This window comes from Thamnophis elegans, chromosome 16, assembly GCF_009769535.1.
Source record: "Thamnophis elegans isolate rThaEle1 chromosome 16, rThaEle1.pri, whole genome shotgun sequence".
Taxonomy (NCBI): domain Eukaryota; kingdom Metazoa; phylum Chordata; class Lepidosauria; order Squamata; family Colubridae; genus Thamnophis; species Thamnophis elegans.
Genome location: NC_045556.1, coordinates 1,631,306 through 1,656,593, shown reverse-complemented (window position 1 = coordinate 1,656,593; position 25,288 = coordinate 1,631,306). Strand labels below are relative to the sequence as shown.

At 46.4% G+C, this 25,288-nt stretch overlaps 1 protein-coding gene across 1 annotated transcript; it reads left to right on the top strand.

Moving 5' to 3' along the window:
- The first annotated feature begins 562 nt into the window (after window positions 1–562).
- LOC116518916 (fanconi-associated nuclease 1-like) lies at window positions 563–21,553 on the top strand. Its single transcript, XM_032232460.1, has 14 exons — window positions 563–791; window positions 2,204–3,603; window positions 4,041–4,181; window positions 5,234–5,429; window positions 6,983–7,216; window positions 8,962–9,093; window positions 10,296–10,404; window positions 12,181–12,300; window positions 14,079–14,243; window positions 16,279–16,432; window positions 17,440–17,543; window positions 18,880–19,074; window positions 20,186–20,314; window positions 21,348–21,553. Exons 2-14 carry the CDS (start codon window positions 2,316–2,318, stop codon window positions 21,483–21,485), a joined length of 3,105 nt encoding a protein of 1,034 aa, XP_032088351.1. The 5' UTR covers window positions 563–791; window positions 2,204–2,315; the 3' UTR covers window positions 21,486–21,553.
- Window positions 21,554–25,288: the final 3,735 nt, after the last annotated feature.

Genomic DNA, 25,288 nt, shown 5'->3' with positions numbered 1-25,288 from the left:
AAACAAAAGGCTTCTTCGGGCAGTTAACCTGTGGAACTCATTGCCACAGGATATGGAAACAATCTGGTTTAGGAACTACAGCAACTTGGCCACTTTTAAGATGAGTCGATGCCATCATTCCCCAATCATCGTGCATCTTGTTCATCCATCTAAAAGCATGCTGGCTAGGGGATGCTGGGAGTCGAAGCCCACCCAACGTTCCCAATTTGAAAAACACACCAAAACTGGAGAGCTTTGCAGATAAGAGAGATTGCAAAATAAGCACGCAAGGATTGAGTAGTTTATCTACCCAGAATTTAAAAAAAAAACTGGTTGCATTTCAGGCCTGGAAGGAAGGAAGGGGGGGGAAAAAGCTACTTTTACTGAAATTGGGGGATTGGACTCTTAAATATGAAGAAAAAAAGGCTGGACAAAATTTGCAGCTGTAATTTCTGGCTACCGATCGACCGCTCCAGCATCGATCTTGCATGCCTGGATCCGGGATGGATTGCAACGGCCTGGCGGCGAGATGGAACGTTGTGCAGGCAAAGAGGCTTCCCCGGCACGCGGGAACCCATCGCACCGCGCATGCGCAGCCCCGTGTGAGCCCCCTGCAATTTTTTTTGAATGAATTTTACCGCTTAGCTGAGTCCGGGGCTCGTTTGCATCGCGCCCCTCTGCCCTCCCCTGCATTGCACCCCCCGCGCTGCTGTTTTCACCCGGGAAGGACGCCTTTTCCACCAATTTCCACAATTTTTTATTATTGCTTTTGCAAAATGCAATAAGGGATCCCTTCCAGGATGGAGCAGCAGGTACTGCGGACTAGATGCATGAGAAGGAGGAAGGGTTTTTTAAACTGCTCATTCTGAACTGGCAGCGCGGTCTCTGCGGCTTATAGTTTTGCTTCGCTTCGCCTTTGCCTCTCTGGTGGGCTTTGGGCTCCAGCTCAGAGTAAAGGACAATTTCCATGTTCAATAGTTGGTGTAAAATGAAAGCTTGGAGATCTCAGCGGTGCAAGCTGAGATGGCAGCAGCCCCCCTTCAGCTGCGGAGAGCATCGCTCCGCGATATTTTGGGCATTGTTATTTTGGGGCATTGTTATTTTGGGAATTGTTATTCTCAGTGGCAGAGTTTTAATGCAGGAGGCCCTGGGAAAACTTCTGCTTGTGCTAGCGCCTTATATTGGGCGTTAGGGAAGCACAGAGGTATTGCTTTTAGAAGTGGCTGTCATGGAAAGAAAAGGGAAAAGACAGAAAGACAAACATAGAAATGTAAATAAATAGGATATGTATGTACAGGTATAAATGTGGGAGATAAAAGGAAAATATAGAGACAACTATGTAAAGCTAGATGATAAATGATAGTAAGATATAGATTATTGATAGATGATAGAATAGATAGATTATAGATAGATGGGTGGATGGATGGATAGATGATAGACAAAGGTGATATACAAGATAGACACAGGCAGACAGAAGATAGACTAGATAGATAGATGATAGATAGATAGATAGATAGATAGATGATAGATAGATAGATGATAGATAGATAGATAGATAGATAGATGATAGATAGATGATAGATAGATAAATAGATAGATAGATAGATAGATAGATAGATAGATAGATAGATAGATGATAGATAGATAGATAGATAGATAGATAGATAGATAGATAGATAGATAGATAGATAGATAATTTTAAAAATGTGCAGGAATGGAATATATCTAAACTCGGTCCAGAGTCTTTGAGAGTTGGGAGGTGTTATGGTTGTTAGTATAGACATAATCTACAATTAGATTCACAAAGAAGAGTGAAATAATTATTTGTGTTACACGCGGGGACTCGTAAACCATTGAATGCACAATCTCTTTCACTGATGTCACTCTTAATTATACAGGGCGCTGAAGTCTTTCCGTGTTAAATCAACAAACCTGGACAATTTCAAGTTCAAGTTCTCCATGAAATTGAACTTGAAAGCAGATCTAGAAGAAATCGAGTTTTAACGCATCACCTCTCTACATCCGGATCTGCATAGGTGACACACGAAGGATCCTAGGGCTTTGGGCTCCAGCTTAGAGTAAAGATTCATGAAATTCTTTGGCCCTTCTTGAAATGCTAACTCCCTGATTTTTCACAAAGGGGAAACACAGTCATCATTCTTTGTGATTTCTTTCTGCAAAACCTTAACGTGGCTTCTGCTCTTTCCCCCCCCCCCCTCCTCAGGCAAGAGAGAAGAGAATGTGCAGCAAGTGGGATCGGAGAGAATCTATGTTGTCGTGAACCGAGGCTGTGAAAAGGCAGCCCTTCTGATTTCACCATGCTTTAGGGCCTTGCAATGGCAGAGGACGGGCCTCCGGACCAGAAAAGACCCAGGAGAAAATTGTTCCTCTCTAAGAGCAATAAAAACCCCGCAAGGAAAAATGGCAGAGGGGGGCTGTCTGCAGCTCCAGAGTCTTCTTCCATTCTTTCCCTTTTTAACAATGCTCCCCCCGCCAGAATTGCTTGTCCCTTGTGTGGCCAGACGATACCAAGGTACACAATCAACCAGCACATTGACGAAGAATGCAAAAATAATCAGAATGAGGACAATGTGGATGCAACTGGCTTAACGTCCGCTGTCGCCCCCGGGCCGTCAGCTGAACCTGGGCCTGTCAGTTCGAGTCCATATTTTGCCGCTAAGCTCTCAACACCTGAGAAAAATCGCAGCCTTTTCAGAGGAGACAATCGGGAAACAGAAAGGGAGTCAGGAGAACAGACCAGTCCTTATTTCAAGAAAGTTGGAAAACCAGCCCTGCTTGATGACCAACTTAGAGATGGTGCCATTAAAAATATCTCCGTGAGAACCCTGTCCACCAGATTGTCCAGGAGGTGGCGTGGTCGCAGCAGGGATGGGTTGACTCAAGGTGGCCAACCTTCTCCATCTCAAGATGGCATCCCAGAGCAGAAACCTAACCAGAAACCTTGGGGTGAAGATTCCCTGAAGGAGGACCAGTTGTCCCCATCAAGATTCGGATGGGCAACTGGAGCTCTGAATAAGGAGGGTGATATCTCAAGTTTGGGGCAAGAAGATGACCCAAGATCTCTCTCTGATGGCCTGAATGATCCTGCTCTGGTATCACTCACGTGCAGAGAACTTGGGCTGCCAAGAAAAGGCCGCCAGCAGGTGAGTAACCCCCAGAAGGATCTAGATGTTCAACAGTTGGGAATATCTTCAGTAGTTGAGGAGGAAGGCGTGACAGCCAGTTATCCTAAAGGAGAGCCACCCAAGTTGGAATCCCAGAGTTTCTCCTCCAACAAGCCAGATCCAGCGATAGAAGAAGACAATCACCATGAGATGCAAAAGTTCTCCAGTTCCACAGGAGATGGGATGGAACGGCTTTCTATGGACGATGAGGCAGGGCCCGGAATTGAAGTGGAGGATGAATTATGTTTGGCAACTTTAGAAAAAGCCAGTTTTCCACATTCAAGTGAGGAGGTTGGGCCTGGCCTGGATTCAGCTGGACACCCCTATTACCTCCGAAATTTCCTCATGGTCCTGGAGGCCGTGCTGGAGAACGAAGATGACCGGAGACTCTTCAATGAGGACGATTCGGAGGCCATTGCTCGGTTCTACAAGCTTTCAGGTAGCTTTCATTTGTAATTGGCTTAATGACCATGGGATTCGCTTAATGACCGCAGTGACAGGCTTCACAAACATAGTAAAACGGATGTAAAATCCAATTTGGTCATGTGGTGACTTGATTTACAAGCAGAATTATTTATGACAAGAATTCTGGTTTCAGTTGCGATCAGAAGCCAAGGACTGACTACCTGTAAGTGTATTTAAGATTCTGCATTTAGCTGGTAAACAGTTCCATTTATTTAGAAAGTCTCACTTTTTATCATTAAAAATTGCTTGACACGTCAGAGAAGTTGGGTCAGCCGAACTTCCTGAGCGAGATTATTTGGCAAAAGGTCCAGTTGTTTCCCCAGAATTTCCACGCAATGCCACTTTTCCAAACATCTTTGTAAAAATATATATATATATTTTCTTCTCTCTCACGTTACCATTCCGTTGCAGCTGGTGGACAGAAACTCTACGTCCGGCTTTTCCAGCGTAAATTGGCCTGGATAAAGACGAATAAAATAGAATATGAAGAGATCAGCTCAGAACTTTCACCGGTCATCCGAGAGCTTGTTGAAGCAGGGTTCCTGCAGTCTGGTAAGTCCACTAGGGTTCAAAGCTATTTGGGTCCACTAATTTAGAGACTTCCCTGCTAGCCAAAGAGAGCTCGAAGCTTCTACATCAGTGACCCAGAGTTCTTTGGGGGGCGGCTGAGAACCGCATTTAATAGGAATGGAAGGGGAATAGGAATTGAGCTGGAAGGGACCTTGGAGGTCTTCTAGCCCAGCCCCCTGCTCAAGCAGGAGGACCACTACATTTCAGATAAGTGACTGTTTTAAGTTACGGAGCGCCCATGATTTCTGGAGGCCAGCTGTTCCACTGGCTAATTGTCCTCCCTGTTAGGAAGTTTCTCCTTGGAGAGGTAGGGGAAGAAGAAAGAGGTAAGGAGAGATGGGTGGGAGGGAGAGAAAGAGAAAGAGAGGAGGGAGGAAGAGAGAAAAAGAGAAGGAGAGGGTAGGAAGGAAAAGAAAGAGTGTAGGAGTAGGGGAGAAGTAAGGGAAGGAAGAAGGGGAAGGAGAGGAGGAAGGAAGGGAGTAGAGAAGGAAGGGAGGGAGAAAAGAAAAGAAAGAGAAAATAAGGTGGTGTCAAAGCAGGTGTGAAGGATGGTAAATAATACATTCCAAATTATACCTTATACCCCTTTTAAATGGAATAATAATAATAATATAAGAATGGCAAAGAAAAAGAATAACTATGTGAATGTATACCTATAACCGTATGTAAGAGAATAGATGACAGTAAGAATATAAAGCACAATATAGGTAAATAATACTTGATCATAAGTAGCTAAGTACAAATAAATAAAGAAATGTATATAAAAATGGGCAATGAGTAACGAGATTATGAATGCAAGATAGAAACGTATAGAAGGGAAAACACTAACTGCAAAGAAACCAATTCGGAACTGCTGTGTGATATAGGATGGAACCTATTGTTCCTATGTTGTTTTTAAGTTATGTGGTTGTTTTTGTTAATGTTTGTTAATGTGTTCTGTTGATGTGCTTATGTGCATAAAATTAAAAAAAAAAAAAGGAAGTTTCTCCTTAATTTATATCTCCAACGGTTGTCCGTTTTTTCCCTCTTCGCAGAGGCCGAATTGCAAAACCTACCGGAAGTCCTTGACTTACTTTCCGCCCCCGAGTTGAAAGCTTTAGCGAAAGAATTTCACTTGAAAAACCCAACTTCTCCCAAGCAGCAACTTCTGGAAGATTTCCTCCGGTTGGCAAGACAGCGCTCCATCTTTGGCACGTGCCAAGCTGGGATTGGCAGTGTCATTCTAAAGAAGTATTTTATTTTATTTATTTTATTTATAAAATTTATATGCCGCCCAATCCCGAAGGACTCCCGAAGGTAAAACGTTCAGGGCCCTGGTAAAAGAAACGGGGCAGAGAGCAGAAGTCTGCACCAGAACAGAAAGAAACGGAGCAGAATCACAGAGTTGGAGAAGAGGTCTTGGAGGTCTTCTAGTCCAACCCCCTGCTCAGGCGAGAAGCCCTAGGCCACTTCAGACAAATGGTTGTCCGATCTCTTCTTAAAAACCTCCAGTGTTGGAGAATTCACGACTTCCGGAGGCAAGCGGTTCCACTGGTTAATTCTTCTAACTGCCAGGAAATTTCTCCTTGGTTCTCGGTTGCTTCTCTCCTTGATTAGTTTCCATCCATATCAGGAATAATCTGATTCCTCTAATGGAGCAGGGAGTTAATTTTGTGTTCATTAAGGACAGCAGAATCAGCCGTCTTTGATATGTCTTTAGGATTCCCCCACGCCAGGCTTTTAATTCTGTTGATAGGACAGAATTCTAAGGCGCAAAGACCAGGCCTTTTTTAATTTATTTATTTATTTAATGGAATCATTGAGGCTTCTGTGAATGATGCCCACATTTCCCTCCGGGGAAGGCACATCGAAAGAGCAACTGTCTGCTGAGAAAAACTAGGTTAAGGATGGAGGAAAAACTCCGTCCTTAACCTAGTTTTTTCTCAGCAGACAGTCGCTTTCCAGTCCCGCTTCCTTTGATAATGCAAACTTTGAATGTCGTGCTAATTCTGAGAGGCCAGGATTTATCTTGATGGATGCGTGGATAATTGGCAGATCTTGACGCTTCGGCTGCGAGGCTGTCTTGGGGGAAAAAGAAGGTGGAGGAGGCCAAATGACAGCGCTAAGATGAAAGGAGGGATTTTAAGGAGGGATTTGGGGGATTTAAAAAGAGGAAGGATGCTTGGAGGGAATGGGAAAGAAGAAATGTCATTCTAGAGCAGGGGTCTCCAACCTTGGCAACTTGAAGCCTGGAGGACTTCAACTCCCAGAATTCCTCAGCCAATAAAATGAGAATCTGGGTCCTCACTTTATCCGCCTGAGTCAGTCAGGATCAAACTGCTGGCAGTTGGCAGAGTTAACCTGCAATGTTGCATTCTAACTGGAGGGAGGGAAGGAAAGGAAAGGAAAGGAAAGGAAAGACTAGAAATAGCCCTTAGACTTATATACCACTTTATGGTGCTTTTACAGCCCTCTCTAAGCGGTTTACAGAGTCGGCCTTTTGCCCCCAACAATCTGGGTCCTCATTTTACCCATATCAGAAGGATGTAAAGCTGAGTCAACCTTGAGCCTGGTGAGATTTGAACTGCCAAACTGCAGTCAGCCGGCAGTCAGCAGAAGTAGCCTGCAGTACCGCACTCTGGCCACTGCGCCACCGTGGCTCATACCTACAACCGCACCAATTTAGGATAGCTATTGTGTTCCTGATTGTAGTTGTAAGTCAGGGATTGTAGTCGCACGGTTGCTACTTCTGCAGCTGGGTGGAGAGAATTCTAGCCCCGATTCCTTCTCTTCCTGGTTTCCAGGGCTAAAGTCCTTGCGGGGAAATGCATCAAGGTTTGTCGTGAGGCCCGGGCTGTTTTTTCCCGCGTGCTGCTGCTTTTCTCCCTGACGGATCCCGTGGAGGAGGAAGAAGCCGGAAGTGGCGGCCAAAGGCAACTTTCTACGGTGCTGATGGTCAACATGGGCCGGACCGTCTTCCCTACTTACACAGTCAACAGGAAAACGCCGATATTTCAAGATCGGGATGATTTCCTTCGGTAGGAGAGAAAATTAATTCTAGGTTTGTCTATGGCAGTGTTTCCCAACCTTGGTGACTTTAAGTCCTGTGGACTTCAATTCCCAGAATTCCCCAGCCAGCTGTGCTGGGGAATTCTGGGAATTGAAGTCCACAGGACTTAAAGTCACCAAGGTTGGGAAACACTGGTCTATGGAGACTCTCATTCATCCAGATCATGTTCTGTCCCAAAGGTGCTTTTTCTTTAATTTCAAAAGGAAAACTGGACTTGTTCTTTTTCCCTTGAAGATGTTTTACTTCTCATCCAAGAAACTCCTTCAGTTCTGACTGGGTTCTAGGTTTTAATCTGGGTTCTAGGTGACTCTTGTTTCTTACACAGATTTTTCTTTTCCCACTGAGAAGTTCCGGTCAATATATATTTCATCCTCTTCCTTTTTGTGTTTGCAGCCATCCTCTAAGAAAATGACCTTTGTAACCTGAATGATGTTACTGGGACACAAACACACACACACAACACACACGGTGTGTGTCCTGGCCACAGACAATCCTCACAACTTTTTTTCGAAGCCCACGAGATAGCTCTTGGGTTTTTTATTTTGTTTTATTTTGTTTATTTATTTTCAAAACAAACATATATTGTAGAAAGTATATCAGCTGGTTACAAAAAGCTTTTGTGCATCTCTTCCATCGTCATCAAATATAATTCATATTAATTCAAATATCTATATTTACTATATTAACATCATCATACCTCCACTTTTATTTGACTATCGTTATTTAAACGTCCTTCATCCTTAAATATACCAAGATTCAATCCATAACCACATGCTGGCATTTCATTTACTTATTTGTAAAATCCTCCATTAACATTAAGTCCTCATATCCTGTTTTAGCTAAACTTCCATAATATTTAATACCAAAATTTTCTAATCCTCCATGTATATAATTTATTATCATTATCCTTTCTTTATTTAACTATGTCCTATATCATAACATTTTCCCCCTATTAGTTAAAACTTAACTGTATATAGTTTTGTTTTTTTATTATAATTATTATTATTAATAATCTTTATATATAGTCCAAAAATATTTCTAACCTTCCCTTCTCATATCCAATTATTACTTATCTTAACAACTCAACATTTTATACATTACTATCGTTATCAATTTTTATTTAACTATACTTATTACCAATGGATTTAACTAAGTTTAGCTAAACAAGAGATAGATCTTGCTTTAAGGGGCTCAGCACAGAACTTTCCTTTTAAAAAATTAAGTTTGTTATTGGTCATTCTTGCTTCCGATTATGTGCCAGAGAGACATTTAGTCCTCGGTTACTGACTGCCCTGTTTAGCAACCAAAATCATGATGGTGTTGAAACAGTTTATGATCAGTTCTTGCACGGAGGGCTGCCATGATGTTCCTTGCGGTGACTTGCTCAAAATTGGGGATTTTGGCGGCTTGCACGTTGATGATAGTCCAAATCAATGGGGAAGCCGGAGGGAAGTCGCAAGTTGCAATTCTGTCATGTTCCCCTTGACCCGTGGGATTCACTTAAATGTCCGTGGTGGAAGTGAGGTGGTAAGTGTCACGGTCATGTGCCGTCTCACTTAACAACTGCATCTTTTAGCAATGGAGTTGCAAGTCCCAATTGAGGTCTCTAATCGGGGACTACCTCTTGCCGCAGCATTACTTGTGATAGGATAAGGCGGGGGAAGCGGTCATCTTCAGAACGAGTTGCAACGTCTGATTTTAATTTTCCCGCAGGTACGCTGCCGCTGCGCACACCTCCAATGACATTTCCGTGGCCATGACCGGCGGGAAGTGGGAAGAGGCGCGCTGCCTGTACGAGACCGCGAAAGCATCTTGGCAGGAGCTGAAGGGACACCCTTCCCTCAGGTGTGTAGATGGAGGGGTGGGAAGATCCCCCACTGCAATGAGAATGGACGGGAGGGAAGAGATGCTGCCTAAGGAAGAATCCAACAAGAGAGGATGTGGCCCTGAGCTGCATAACGGGAAGAGAAAGAAACTTGAGAGAGGAACCTCCTCAGCCCTGTAAAAGACACAGAAGGAGATTTGACATCTGATCGACGTGGTGGCCTAGTGGTGAAGACACCCTCCTCCCACTCGGAAGGTTGGGAGTTCAATCCTAGGTAGCGCCAGAGGTTTCTCAGGGTGCAAAGAAAAGATATTTGCTGTGAACTCCGCATGGGCATCAGGAAGGGCTTCCGGCCAGTAAATGCCCAGCTCCATTCAGTTGCCCCAACTCTACCCCGAATTAAGGAATTACAGGATCATAGAAAGGGAATTTTTATGTCAGCCTTTTCACCTAGAAAGACAGGAAGGGCAACCAGCTGAGCCAATTCTACTTTGTTGTAAGGCTACCTTGGCAGAGGCTGATAGATTAGAAATGGAAGATGATGGAAAGAAGGAAATTTTGATCAGAGAGAGACAGACAGAGAGAGAGAGAAGGAGAAAGAGAGAAAGAAAGAGGAGAGAGAGAGAATAAAGTATAAATGTATTCATAACTGCTGGGAAAATAGAAATCCATTTCCCCCCATGATTTGCCATTTCTTTACTATATATGCAGTATATACCATATTTTTCGGAGTATAAGATGCACCTTTCCCCCCTAAAAGAGCATGGAAATGTCGGTGCGTCTTATACACCGAATACAGCCATTTTTGGCCTCTCGAAGCCCCGCCCCTGCATCCCATTTTTGCAAAAAAACTGTCCATTTTTTGCAAAAACGGAGGTGTTTTTGCCTTCCCCCACCCCCAGGAGTACTCTGCAGGCTTCAGCAGGGCTGGGGAAAGGCAAAAACACCTTCGTTTTTGTGAAAAACGGCCCGTTTTCCTCCCATTTTTTGCAAAAACGGGGGCGTTTTTGCCTTCCCCCAGCCCTGCTGAAGCCTGCAGAGTGCTCCCGGGGGCCGGGGAGGCCGAAAACTTTTTTCTCTTACTTACCTCTTTGAAATCTTGGTGCGCCTTATCCACCGGTGCGCCTGATAGTCTGAAAAATACGGTATATAGCCGAGAGATTTGGTGTGCAATCAGCCATGACCTGGCGGAGAAGATTGACTTCCGTGTTTCCTCGTGCAGCCATCACCGAGCCCTCCCAGAATACCTGCGGCGTTTCACCGTGGGGTGGGTGTACACCCGGATCCTGTCGCACGGGGTGGAGATCCTGCAGAGGCTTCACATGTACCAGGTAATCGATCTCTTCAAAAGATCTCCACCTTCATGTAAGTCGCCGGGGGGGGGGCCTCCTGCCCAAGGAGGGACTAGCTTTGAACTTGGTTTCCTGAGCCAGCCCATAAATGAACCATTGCCTCGCTTAACGAGAGAGGCCGTTCGCTTTGCGACCACGGCGTCATTTTACGACGATAGCGTTCACTTTAACAAACCCCTGCCAAAAAAAAAGGCTCACAAAATCAGCTTGGTCCTCTAATTCAGTGTTTCTCAACCTTGGCAACTTGAAGATGTCCGGACTTCAACTCCCAGAATTCCCCAGCCAGCGAATGCTGGCTGGGGAATTCTGGGAATTGAAGTCCGGACATCTTCAAGTTGCCAAGGTTGAGAAACACTGCTCTAATTGACTTGTTTTTTTTTAGTATATTTTATTTTCATTTTCATACACTCACATGTATTCACCATACAGTATTAAACAACAATTGCATCAATTCCTCTTGTCGACAATGCCCCAGAAAATAAAAGCCCAATATACCTCTTCCGTTCTCCATACACCTCTTTCTTCCTCCACCCTCCAACTTTCTATCTTCCCTCCATCATCCCCCTCTACCCTACTTCCCCTCGCCCTCTACCACTCCTCTCTCCAGATCCGCTCCCCCCCTTCCTTTTCGCCTTCCCCCCCTCCCTTCTCTCCCTTCCCTCTCTACCCATCCTTCTTCTTTCCTACTCCTCCTCCCCTCGGTGTATTTCCACTATATGTTAATGTACTTGCCTTATCCTATTTTTAAAGAAAAATTAGAGAAAAACAGTATACATGTGAAGTCACATTGCATTGAGATCTAACACATCGTGTCTAGCCAAATGTATATCCCCCCCGACCCCCCTCCTCCTTCCCCCCCCCGACTTCCCAGAACCCCTACACGGTATAGATTTTTAACAAACACAGTCTAAAATCTATTGAGAAAAAAGAAATAAAGAAATTAATAACATCTCTACATTGATCTTAGCTTCTTCTTGCTAAGCTAACTTTAAATTGACTTGTTTTATAGCAATAGCAATAGCAGTTGGACTTATATACCGCTTCATGGGGCTTTCAGCCCTCTCTAAGCGGTTTACAAAGTCAGCATATCGCCCCCAACAACAATCCAGGTCCTCATTTTACCCACCTCGGAAGGATGGAAGGCTGAGTCAACTTTGAGCCGGTGAGATTAGAACCGCTGAACTGCAGATAGCAGTCAGCTGAAGTGGCCTGCAGTACTGCACTCTAACCACTGCGCCACCTCGGCTCAACTTGACCATTGCAACTTAAAACCGTGATGGGCATGCTCCATTATAAGTCATAAGCCTAGAACTACCTGTAGCGTCAATCTTTTCTTAATTTTTTTAAAACAACAACAACATAGAGAGCATTTTGATAACTTCTCGCCATCTGGAGGTGCGTGGTGTGGCTGGTGGCCAAGAAACACTTTCAAGATCTTCTGCCTCCTTCACATCCTCCGCAAGCTATTAATGTTGGTCTATTTTTAAGCTTTGCTCTTTCCCCGCTGCTATTTTTAACGCTTGGCGTTTCCACGTCTTCGGAAGAAGCCTCTCCAAGACTTGGTCCTTCTGTTCTTCCTGCTTTCCGCCCGACAGCAAATCCTTCTCCTTCAATCTCTCCATGATCACGAGGTGTGGCCTGGCCACATCCATTGCTGAGTCGGGAGGCTGGCCACGATGCTGGGGTCTTCTTGCCAACCAACTGGGCTTTGGCCTTCTGCAACCTTCTCACGAGCTTCTCTGTCCCCCTGGCTAGGAGGCCGTGGAGCAGCTGCAAGAACTCCTGGCTCAGGAAGACTACTGCGTGGACAGCCGAGGGCAGTGGTGGGAGCGGCTAGCTCTGAACTTACACCAGCATTTGAAAGACACCAAGAAGGTAAGGTGCCTGGGGTGTGTGGTCTCCGTGGTTATGGTGTCCTGGTGGACCAGGATGGGCTCTCCCAACATTGTTCTTGCCAATAGCGTTCTTGTAGAACTACCTGAGACTTCTCAGGAAGCAACAACGGAATGGAAAACTACTGGTGACCTCCTACTGCTGCACCGTAGAGCGTATTTTAACTTACTGTACCTGTGTGTGGTTTGCCAATTGCACCATGGCAGATAGGAAGGAGCTCCAGAGGGTCAATGCCATTGCCCAGAGGATCATGGGTTGCCCCCTCCTCTTTTTGGAAGAGATTTACAGCTCCCGCTGCCTTGAGAAAGTTCAAAACATTCTTTTTTTAAAAAAATATACTTTTTTTATTTTCCATTTTCATAATAATCACATGTATACTATTACATAGCCAATATCCTATTGTATTAAGTAGTAATTACATCAGTTCCTCTTGCCATCAACACCCAGAAAGATAAAAACACATTATTAGCTCTTCTGCTCTCCATATACTTCTTTCTTCTGCCTCTCTTCTACCTCCTTTCTTCCCTCCATCACCCTTTTCTACTCTACTTCCCCTTCCTTTCTCCTTCTCCTCTCTCTTCCTTCCACTCCTCCTTATCCTCCTCATCTTCCCCCCTTACCCTCTCTCCTATCCTTCTCTTCCCATCTTTCTTCTCTCCTCTGTTTCCCACTCTTCCTCTCTCCTGTCCCTCTCTTCCTATCTTTCTTCTCTCCTCTGTTTCCCACTCTTCCTCTCATTCACTTGGTGTATTTCAGCTTCTGAGCAAACTCCAATCTATGTTGATGGCATTTATGCTTCCATATCAATATACTTAACATATCTTAGTTTTAAAGAAAAAATAAGAGAAGACAGTATACATGTGCAATCATATTACTTTAAAACCTAACACCCCTCGTCAAGCCTAATATTCATCCCTCCCTCCCCCCCCCCCCCCAGTCTTCCCTCCCCCGACTTCCCAGAACCCATAGACGGTATAAATCTTTAACAAAAACCGTCTAAAATATATTGGAAAAAAGAAAGTTCAAAACATTCTTAAAAGATCATTTCATTCTGGGCGCCTTTTTTTTTTTGAACTATTACCATCTGGCAGCCGGTACAGGATAATAAAAACAAGGAGAAATAGGCTGGAAAAAAAGCTTCTATCCCAGGGAAGTAACCAGATTGAATTCTTCTACTGCACAGTGCAATATTAATGCAATATCAGGGGTTTTCCGTTTTAATTATATAGAATGTGAAGGAGGTGTGTTTGTGTTTTTATTTTTGTAATGCACACTGAAGGTGGCGTTTAATTTCGTTGTACGAGGTGCAGTGACAATAAACTAAATTAGAAGGCCTCCTTCTAGGGGGGGGGGGCTCTCTGTCTGGTAGTTGAGGAAATCGTGACCCGTCAAAAGCGCGAACGTCATAAGCGCGCCGACAACACCACTGCGCTAAAACCGCGATTTCAAAAGGGCGCCGACAACAGCGCGCCGACCGAAGCGCGATTTCATTTAAGGTAAGATTTACAGTTAGGGTTAGGTTGAGGGTTAGGTTGAGGGTTACGTTACAGCGCGCTTCTGTCAGCACGCTTTTGTCGGCGCGCTTTAGGGCTAATTAGTCGCTCATTCGTCGCACGGTTTTGTCACCGCGCTTTAGACACCACGGTTTAGTCAGGCGCACTTTTGTTGTGCGCGCATTTGTGGTGGAACCGAGGAAATGGCCTCTGTATCTTGGTTATTTTCTGTTCTTCGTCTCTCTGCAATCGCTGGTTGGCTGCTAGGCTGTGGCGTCCATCCGGAAAGGCCTCCTGGATCCCTTCCTTCGTCCAGGCCACCGGCTCGGACTCTCCCAGCGAGTCCAAAGGATGAAGGACGCCCCGTCCTGCCAGAGGTTCAAGCGTCTTCTTCTCGACCTGCCTCTCCTCTCTGTGGATGACGTTACCCACGTAAGTACTCGACTTACGACCGAATTACAGCCTTAAGGCATGGTGGTCGTTAGTGGGGGGGGTCACACGTGAGCAGACCGGGTTTTTATTTGACGATGGTCATTAAGCAAATGCTCTGGTTGTTAAGTGAGTCGGTTTTACCCGTGGAGAATTGACCTGGTTGCCCAGGACCCACAATGTCATGTGACGGCATGGGTGGCCTTCATAACTTTGAAACCAGATTGTGAGTATTTTGGGAGTGGCCCGTTGTAACTTGGGTTCGCTAAGCAACTGGTCATAAGTTGAGGGCCATCTGTAGCTGCTGTGTTCCCTACCTGAGGAAATTTCTCCTCAGAGAAATGGGGATGTTTTCTAGGCCTCAGTTTAAAAGATGTCAATTAATGGCGTAGGTCCAGAGAAGAGCTATAACCACGATAGTGGAAAGACTGGAGGTCCCAAGTTCTACAAGGAATGGCCCAAATGTTTGTCGATAAACTTCCTCCTTCAACCACTGCCTAACCCACCCTTTCCAGTCCAGAGTTATGCTGGTTGAGGAAACTTCTTGAGAACCTGGGGTGGGAGAAGAAGACATCTCTGGGCTTGCTTTACCCACTCTTTCCACTCCAGAGTTATGCTGGTTGAGGAAACTTCTGGAGAACTTTGGGTGGGAGAAGAAGACATCCCTGGGCTTCCTTTACCCACTCTTTCCACTCGAGAGTTATGGTGGTTGAGGAAACTTCTGGAGAACCTGGGGTGGGAGAAGAAGACATCTCTGGGCTTGCTTTACCCACTCTTTCCACTCCAGAGTTATGCTGGTTGAGGAAACATCTGGAGAACTTGGGGTGGGAGAAGAAGACATCCCTAGGCTTGCTTTACCCACTCTTTCCACTCCAGAGTTATGCTGGTTGAGGAAACCTCTGGAGAACCTGGGGTGGGAGAAGACATCCCTGGGCTTCCTTTACCCACTCTTTCCACTCTAGAGTTATGCTGGTTGAGGAAACCTCTGGAGAACTTTGGGTGGGAGAAGAAGACATCCCTGGGCTTCCTTTACCCACTCTTTCCACTCCAGAGTTATGCTGGTTGAGGAAACTTCTGGAGAACCTGGGGTGGGAGAAGAAGACATCCCTGGGCTTGCTTTACCCACTCTTTCCACTCCAGAGTTATGCTGGTTGAGGAAACTTCTGGAGAACTTTGGGTGGGAGAAGAAGACATCCCTGGGCTTCCTTTACCCACTCTTTCCACTCGAGAGTTATGGTGGTTGAGGAAACTTCTGGAGAACCTGGGGTGGGAGAAGAAGACATCTCTGGGCTTGCTTTACCCACTCTTTCCACTCCAGAGTTATGCTGGTTGAGGAAACATCTGGAGAACTTGGGGTGGGAGAAGAAGACATCCCTAGGCTTGCTTTACCCACTCTTTCCACTCCAGAGTTATGCTGGTTGAGGAAACCTCTGGAGAACCTGGGGTGGGAGAAGACATCCCTGGGCTTCCTTTACCCACTCTTTCCACTCTAGAGTTATGCTGGTTGAGGAAACCTCTGGAGAACTTTGGGTGGGAGAAGAAGACATCCCTGGGCTTCCTTTACCCACTCTTTCCACTCCAGAGTTATGCTGGTTGAGGAAACTTCTGGAGAACCTGGGGTGGGAGAAGAAGACATCCCTGGGCTTGCTTTACCCACTCTTTCCACTCCAGAGTTATGCTGGTTGAGGAAACCTCTGGAGAACTTTGGGTGGGAGAAGAAGACATCCCTGGGCTTGCTTTACCCACTCTTTCCCCTCTAGAGTTATGCTGGTTGAGGAAACCTCTGGAGAACTTGGGGTGGGAGAAGAAGACATCCCTGGGCTTGCTTTACCCACTCTTTCCACTCCAGAGTTATGCTGGTTGAGGAAACATCTGGAGAACTTGGGATGGGAGAAGAAGACATCCCTGGGCTTGCTTTACCCACTCTTTCCACTCTAGAGTTATGCTGGTTGAGGAAACCTCTGGAGAACCTGGGGTGGGAGAAGAAGACATCCCTGGGCTTGCTTTATCCCTTAACCAGGATTCTTCCTTGACTCAGGTGACCATCAAGGGAAAACTCTGTCCACAGACCGGGATGGGCAAATCCGTGTTTATCCTGGAGAGTCAAACGGAGGGAGCAGAACTCTTGGCGGTGGTCTGCTCCGTTGAGGAACTGGCCTTAGCCCACTACAAGCAACAGGGCTTCGATCAAGGTGACCTTTTTCTTATTTTGTTTCGCTCGGTTGCATCACAGGGAGAATAAGGAACGGCCTCTGCTGGAGCCACCAGGGCAAAAAAATGTCCTTCCAGATTAACTTCTCCAAACACCAGCGGGGTGTAGCTATGGAGGGGACTGGCTAGGAACTGGGAGACTGCGAGTTCCTAACTTCCCTTGGTGACAGAGCTGGTGAGAATGACCCTGGGGGGAGGAGGAGGAATAGAATAACAGAGCTGGAAGGGACATTGGAGGTCTTCTAGTCCAGCCCCCTACTCAAGCAGGAGACCCTAGACCGTTTCAGACAAGTGGCTGTCCAGTCTCTTCTTTAAAAACCTCCACTAGGAAGGATGGATGGATGGATGGATGGAAGGAAGGAAGGAAGGAAGGAAGGAAGGAAGGAAAACAGAGCTGGAAGGGATCTTGGAGATCTTCTAGTCCAACCCCCTACTCAAGCAGGGAGACTCTAGACCGTTTCAGACAAGTGGCTGTCCAGTCTCTTCTTAAAAACCTCTACTAGGAAGGAAGGAAGGAAGGAAGGAAGGAAGGAAGGAAGGAAGGAAGGAAGGAAGGAAGGAAGGAAGGAAGGAAGGAAGGAAAACAGAGCTGGAAGGGATCTTGGAGATCTTCTAGTCCAGCCCCCTACTCAAGCAGGAGACTCTAGACCAGTGTTTCTCAACCTTAGCAACTTGAAGATGTCTGGACTTCAACTCCCAGAATTCCCCAGCCAGCGAATGCTGGCTGGGGAATTCTGGGAGTTGAAGTCCGGACATCTTCAAGTTGCCAAGGTTGAGAAACACTGCTCTAGACCGTTTCAGACAAGTGGTTGTCCAGCCTCTTCTTAGAAACCTCTGGAATTGCAGGCTTGACACAGCTGGCGAGTTTGAGGCCAAGGCGGAATGCAAGGTTGGATTGATGATGATCAACGGGGCTGGAATGTTTTGCCTTGGCACGTAAAAATATTCCGAAATGTTCCTTGTGGCCCCCACTTGGGCTCCTCCTCAGGCATCCATGGCGAAGGGTCTACATTTACTGCCCTCTTTGGGCTCCTGATGTGGGACGTCCTTTTCATGGATGGCATCCCCGACGTCTTCAGGAACCCATACCAGGTAAGCTTTGCGTTCGGAATGGGCAAAGGGGTGGAAGAAAATATAGCAATAGCAGTTAGACTTATATACCGCTTCATAGGGCTTTCCGCCCTCTCTAAGCGGTTTACAGAGTCAGCATATCGCCCCCACAGTCTGGGTCCTCATTTCACCCACCTTGGAAGGATGGAAGGCTGAGTCAACCTTTGAGCCGGTGAGATTTGAACCCCTGAACTAGAGATAACAGTCAGCTGAAGTGGCCTGCAGTACTGCACCCTAATCACTGCGCCACCTCGGCTCCCCAGCTCAGGGTTGAATTGTGGGGTCCCTGGCGCACTCTGAGCTTGGCGGGTTTTTTTGCAGACATTGCAACACCCTACTAGGTAATATCTTCAGTGCTGGAAGGTGGTGGGTTGGAGGAGGAGAGGGAAGAGGGCTGTGTAGCCCTTAGTGCCTCTCTGAGCTTGGTGATTGTCCTGCAGACGTTTCATGACCCAACTAGGGAACAATATCAATGCTAGAAGGGAAAGGGGTTTGCAGAGTGAAGGAGGACGACTGTGGGGTCCTTGGTGGCTTTCTTGCAGATGTTTCATGACCCAACTAGGGAACATCATCAGAGCTGGAAAGGAGAGGAGGAGGAGGAGGACTGTGGGGTCCTTGGTGCTCTCTGAGCTTGGTGGCTTTCTTGCAGATGTTTCATGACCCAACTAGGGAACATCATCAGAGCTAGAACGGAGAGGAGGACTGTGGGGTCCTTGGTGCTCTCTGAGCTTGGTGGCTTTCTTGCAGATGTTTCATGACCCAACTAGGGAACATCATCAGAGCTGGAAAGGAGAGGAGGAGGAGGAGGAGGACTGTGGGGTCCTTGGTGCTCTCTGAGCTTGGTGGCTTTCTTGCAGATGTTTCATGACCCAACTAGGGAACATCATCAGAGCTGGAAAGGAGGAGGAGGAGGAGGATTGTGGGGTCCTTGGTGCTCTCTGAGCTTGGTGGCTTTCTTGCAGATGTTTCATGACCCAACTAGGGAACATCATCAGAGCTGGAAAGGAGGAGGAGGAGGAGGACTGTGGGGTCCTTGGTGCTCTCTGAACTTGCTTATTTTCTTGCAAACCTTTCATTACCCAAGTAGGTAACAACTTCAGCTCTAGAAGGAGTGGGGCTTGCTCTCCTTCCAGCCCTGATGATGTTACCTAGTTGGGCAATGAAACGCCCGCAAGAAAACCGCCAAACTCAAAAGGGCACCGCCAAGGACCCTCCCACCGTTCAACCCTGAGCTGCAAATACTCTTTTATCAAAAGATTCTTATTCTGTCCTTTATGCGTGGGGTTTTTTTAAGTGGGGTTATCCGCTCCCTCCCTAGGCTTTCCCCCTGGACCTCTACACCAGCAGTTTTTACAAGAACCGCCGGTCGGCCATCGAGCCCAGGTTGCAGTCGGTGCACGAGGCCTCGACGGAGACGCTCCAGGAGTGGGTGGGCGAAGTGTGGGCTGCCCAGAAGGGCAAAGCGTCAGGGCTGATCGACTGGGACCGCTTCTCTTCCCTCCAGCAAGCCCAGGTGAGTGGGAGGGAAGGGCACCTTTGCAGATACCCGCAGGGCCAAGTTCCCTCCTCCTGACGTCGCCAGAGATGGTTAGAAAACCACCCCAGGTTCTGGAAACTTCGGAGCCCGGCTGCCAAAAAAGGGGGATTCTGGGAGTTGGAAGTCCATCCATCTTAAAGTCGCTGAGATGTATAAGCAGTCCTTTGCAAGGAAGATATGGGGGCTCAGTGGCTTAAACACTGAAGCTTGTCGATCAGAAAGGTCGGCAGTTTGGCAGTTCAAATCCCTAGTGCTGCGTAACGGAGTGAGTTCCTGTTACTTGTCCCGGCTTCTGCCAACCTAGCAGTTCGAAAGCACGTAAAAAGTGCAAGTAGAGAAATAGGGACCACCTTTGGTGGGAAGAGAACAGCGTTTCTGTGCTCCTTCGGCATTGAGTCATGCCAGCCACATGACCACAGAGACATCTTCGGACAGCGCTGGCTCTTCGGCTTTGAAACGGAGATGAGCACCGCCCCCTAGAGTCGGGAACGATTAGCACATATATGCGAGGGGAATCTTTGTCTAAGGAAGATATGGTTAAGCTGCACATTAAAAGAAATAAAATAAGGAGCCGCTTTATTACTAAAGTAGCTTTTAGGTTTCTGGAAGGGGCTTCTTGGAAATTTCTCAGCTACCTTCAGGACCAGAGAAGGAGAGAGAAGCCAACAGCATACAGATCAGGGGTGAAATCCAGCAGGTATGGACGGGTTCTGGAGAACCGTTAGCGGAAATTTTGAGTAGTTTGGAGAAACGGCAAAGGCCACCTCTGGTTGGCCCCAGAGTCGGGGAGGGACTGGAGATTTTACAGTACACTTCTCCTGGAGAGAGAAGGAAATGGGGTTTTTGCAGTATCCTTTCCCCCGCCACGCCCATGGTAGTAAACCGGTAGTAAATAAAACATTTGAATTTCGCCACCGACACAGGTGTACTTTTGCAAAGCAGACGGAACAGATTGCCTGGCTTTTCAGAGCAAATCCCAGAGACAGAACGAGATTCCCGCATGTTGCTTTGCTGGAAGTGGGGGGGGGGGGTGTCTTCCCAAAGTTCCAAAAAAAGCCCCCCCCCCCCACTTCCCTCCTTTTTGCAGAGCCTGGTCTGCTGCTTGGGGGGCCCGTTTCTGAGTGGAGTTTGCCGGCGTCTCTCCCAAGATCTACGCCACTGTAGGGGGGGCCTCCCCGATCTTGTCGTCTGGAGCACGGGAAGCCGGCAATATAAGGTGCCTTTGCAGATTTATTCATTTATTTTTATCCGTTTTAGAAATAAATAAATTTGAGTCGCACCAGGTGACTCAAGGCAGCTCTGAAAACCATGAACTGCATTCAGTTCTGGTCGCCACGATGTGGAAAAGATGCGGAGACTCTAGAAAGAGTGCAGAGAAGAGCAATAAAGGGGATTAGGGGACTGGAAGCTAAAACATATGAGGAACGGTTGCAGGAACTGGGTAGGTCTAGTTTAATGAAAAAGAAGGACTAGGGGAGACAGGATAGCAGTCTTCCAATTATCTCAGGGGCTGCCCCAAAGAAGAGGGAGTCAAGCTATTCTCCAAAGGCAGAACAGGAAGCAATGGGTGGAAACTAATCAAGGAGAGAAGCAACTTAGAACGGAGGAGACATTTCCTGACAGTTAGAACAATTCATCAGTGGAACAGAAGTTGCCTCCAGAAGTTGTGAATGCCCCAACAGTTGGATTAGAAGACCTCCAAGGTCCCTCCCAACTCTTGTTATTCTATTCTATATAAAAGAAATAAAAAGAATAAAGTAATAAATTAGTAAAATAATATCCCCCCCCTCCTCGCCCATCCCTGGCAACAGCACACTTTCATACAAACCATTTCATGGGTTGAACCTCCTGGGGGGGCCCAAGAGAGGAATTCCCAAAGGTGGGGAAGAGTTGATACTTGGAAAGAGTTTCACGGCTAGAGATTTGTCTTGGACTCACAAATCACAAACTACCCGTAGTCCTCAACCTTACGACGCTTAGCGAGGGTCTCTCCAGAGGTTACTTGGGACTCAGCTCCAACATGGCTGCACGACCCACCCTTCCTGTGGTCACGTGGCTTCATTTTGGGGGGAGGGGCTCAGCAACGGCCCACTTTTACAGCCGTTCGCAAGATTGTGCGAGCGCATTTTGCGATATTTTTCTATATTTTTTGGGGTGGTGGTGGTGGGGAGGGAGGGAGGCCCTGATTTTGCTCATCCAGATTGTGGAGTGACATTTGCACGCTCTCTTCCGCCTCTTCCCCAATTCAGTTGGTGGAGGTGAAGGGCCCCGGTGATCGGCTTTCGCACAAGCAGACGGTGTGGCTGGACGAGCTGCAGAAGCTGGGCGCGTCGGTCGAAGTTTGCCACGTAGAGGCGGTCGGGGCTAAAAGTCAGCGCCTTGGGTGAAGGAAGTGGGGGGGGTCTTCCCCCAACTAACACAGGGATCGGGGATCCAGTGGAATAAAATCTTCCGATACGGCAATGGGTTTCCTTCTCTGCTTCTTTCTAATCCGCTTTGGATTTGCTTTGAATTTTCCACCCGTGTGCTCACGCTGAAGACGCATTTCAGGCTAAGTGATTGGAAGTGGACGTCTCCAAGGCCCAGGTCGGCCCATGGGGAGCATTTCCCAAGTTAAAGGACGGCACTTAAGACTTATATACCGCTTCACAATGCTTTACGGCCCTTTAGATGGTTTCCAGATTGTTGTTTTCCCCAACAATCTGGATCGTCATTTTAACTGACCTCGGAAGAACGGAAGGCTGAGTCAAACCTTGAGCCAGTCCGGATCGAACTGCTGACAGTGGGCAGTGAGTTAACCTGCAATACTGCATTCTAACCACTGGGAAAGGAAGGAAAAGAATGGAATTCATGGCCCTCCGTAGCATCCATGGCTGTCACATGAGCCCAACTTCTAATGGTTTCGCCAGAAGCTGGTTGTTAAATTTCAACAGAAAAAGTCCCAGAAGAGGAAGAGGACAGGTTGGTTTTTATTAAAGTCTCATTTATTTGCAATTTCATACATTATGGCAGATGGAAGGAGCTTCTCCACGTCAGCTCAGGCAGGCCCATGCTTAGAACATCAATACTTTAGGTGAGGGGTGTCCAATTTTAAGACTCGTGGACTTCAACTCCCAGAATTCCCCCCGGGCAGCCATTTCCCTCATGCTGGCTGGGGAATTCTGGGAGTTGAAGTCCATTAGTCTTAAAATTTGCCAAGGATACACACCTCTGCTTCAGTCTTCCTAAAGCATTAAAAAAAATGGGATTTCTCTCCGGTCCCATTTTCATAAATAGTCACAGAATCCCACTTTCCTGATGGCTTAATTTACTTTTCCTTGGAAAAAAAAAAGTCAAGCGTGCTTGACTTTTAAAATACACTTTTAAAAATTTAAAAAAAAAGCCAGAATTTAACAGGAAGGACACACAAAAGCACCAGAATTTAATAGGAAGGACCTTCCGCCAAGAGTGAAACACACCTTTAGGATTGGGATCTGCCTAAGAAAATTAAACACCCATGGGGGGGAAAAAACACACCCAGAGTCACCTTCCGGCATGCTGCAGCTAAAATCTACTTGACAGTATCAAAAGCGGTGGGTTTTTATTATTATTATTTTTACACAAGTCTTAATTACAGCAACCGCCTCCTTCAGCTCAAGCAGCCCTCTTGCTGTTAAGCAAACATACAAAAATAACCGTCTCTTGTTTTGCGCAGTTACAAAAACTTCACCGTGGAAAGTACCTGCTTTGAAAAAAATAGTAAGAGTTGGGGGCTGCTCATTGGTGTTGGGGGAGGAATACCCCACCCCATACTTTAAGTTCACAAGCGCCATCGAGTTGGTAGAAGGTAAGACAAGAGCCAGGTGGAAGCAACAGACCATTCATGGTCTCCAAGCAGCTGGTCCTTGTTTCTTAAGTCTACGATGGGCTTTGAAATCTTCTCGAGAAAAGCTCTCCTATCTTCTGGAGGTCCCTAACACAGTGTTTCTCAACCTTGGCAACTTGAAGATGTCTGGACTTCCAAGTCCCAGAATTCCCCAGCCAGCGAATGCTGGCTGGGGAATTCTGGGACTTGGAAGTCCAGACATCTTCAAGTTGCCAAGGTTGAGAAACACTGCCCTTACAATTCCCTTCTTTGGGGGAAAGGACCCTTTTGTCCTATCCAGGATGAAGACCAAGGAGCAGCCATCCATCCATCCACCTCAATCAACCAACCTATTCTCCACATCACCGCATGGCACACAAAGGCACTGGCAGAGCTACTGCAATCACGTGGTCAGTCAGGGAAGTTTTGAGAGTTGGGCCATCGCAATCGGACGACGTCAAGAGAAGAGCCAATTTGTGCCCAGGAAAAGGACAGGATATGTGGAGGCTTCAAGAGGTTGCTAAGCCAAACCAACCATGAAACTTTTAAGATGTGTAGAGGTCAACTCCCAGAGGAATACTGGGGAATACTGGAAGTTGAAGTCCACACGTTTTAAAAGTTGGGAAGACTGGTTTTAGAAGTCCTCATCAGCATGTCCCATGAAGGAAAAGGTCATTTAGACCACCTGAAAGGCCAACAGGTTCCCAAGGCCGAATCACTCGCAACTTCCCTTCATTTCTGATCACTTCAAAGAGGTATTTTCACTTAAGACTAATTAAGATTCTATGATCTGAGACACCCATGTCAGGTTCCTCTGCTAAGCACGATGACCTTAACAGTAAATAATGCTCATTTCATGAGGCCTCTTTCCTGCCAAATCAACAGATGTGCTGACATGGGTAACCTAACTGTAGTTAATCTCCTATACCTGCTTCACACACTACCATCACACAAATTCCCATTTGATCAGGGCAACTATTTGAAAGGCAAAGATCCGCCATCCCACAAGGGTTAAAAAAAAAAGTAAGTCACACGTTACAAAAATGCACACAATTTTAAAAAATCCCTGTTAAAAAGAGCATCGGGGGTACAATAGACATCTCAAAAGTTAATCACCTTAACGTAGTTACCGTTGGGTTTTCTTTTTGCAAAATATATATACTCATCGTCCCGCTTTAATTAGCAAAATTTAATACATCTGAAATGCCGTTAAGACTATTATGCATTAAATAGAGAATCTGTTAAGAAAGCCCCCTTAGTAAAAAAGGAATTGATTTCTCCCACATCCCTACGAAAAATCCTGGACGCAAGAAACTCAACCGTAGGAAAACCAAACTTTTGCTCCCTTGAAGAAGATTGAGATAAAAGCCTCCGGTTATGTCATTGAAGGATCAGCAGCTGGGGGAACCACTGTAGAAACCTGGGGGAGGAGATCATTAGCAGGCTTGGGAAGGGGACCCCAATTCAAGAGGGGCCAGTGGGACAGGTTGTATATGGCACGTTCAATTCCCAGGTTGCCCCACATGGGGCAATATGGGGAAGGGGGTCAAACAGTATCCCTTCCTTCCTGGTCCCGAACAGCAGAACTGTGGCCATGTGCTATCTGTCTACCATTGGATCAACTCCAGCATCTCAAAATGTTTGAGAACCTCTGGGGGTGTCCTCTTCTCCCAAAGGAACGGGACACAAGCCGTTTCCCAGGCAGCATCCATTTCACGAAACAGGCTACGTTTCCATGGTTTCCTGACCAGGCCTTGAAGCCACCTTCCCACTACAAAATGGCGGAAAACACATGTCTACGGCCATGCCCGAGACCAGTCAGATGACTGGATGTCCCTGGCGTGTCCAGGTTGCCCCAAATCCTCTTGAAATCCCCCCCATGCTGCCCCACCACCCTTCAGGTTCTGCGATCAGGGCCCCGAAACTGATTCAACCACCGTCTGGGTTGAGTTCAACCTTTAATCGGTGTTTCCCATTCTTGGCAACTTGGATGGCGGGTGGATTTCAACTCCCAGCCGTTCTGGGAGTTGGAAGTCCACCATCTTAAAAGTAGCCAAGGTTGAGAAACACTGAACTAAACTGTAAAAAGAGAGAGAGAAAGTCCATAATTATATATATATATATATATATATATATATATATATATATATATATATATATATATATATATATATATATATATATTTATATATTTATATATTTATATATTTATATATATATATATATATATATATATATGAAACCATATTTCCTTCCAAGAATGTTGATTCTAACCAAGCCCATTCGAGGCCCCATTCACAGTCAGTAATACTCAAAAGAGTTGTCAGTTAAGATTTCTTTCCCTGG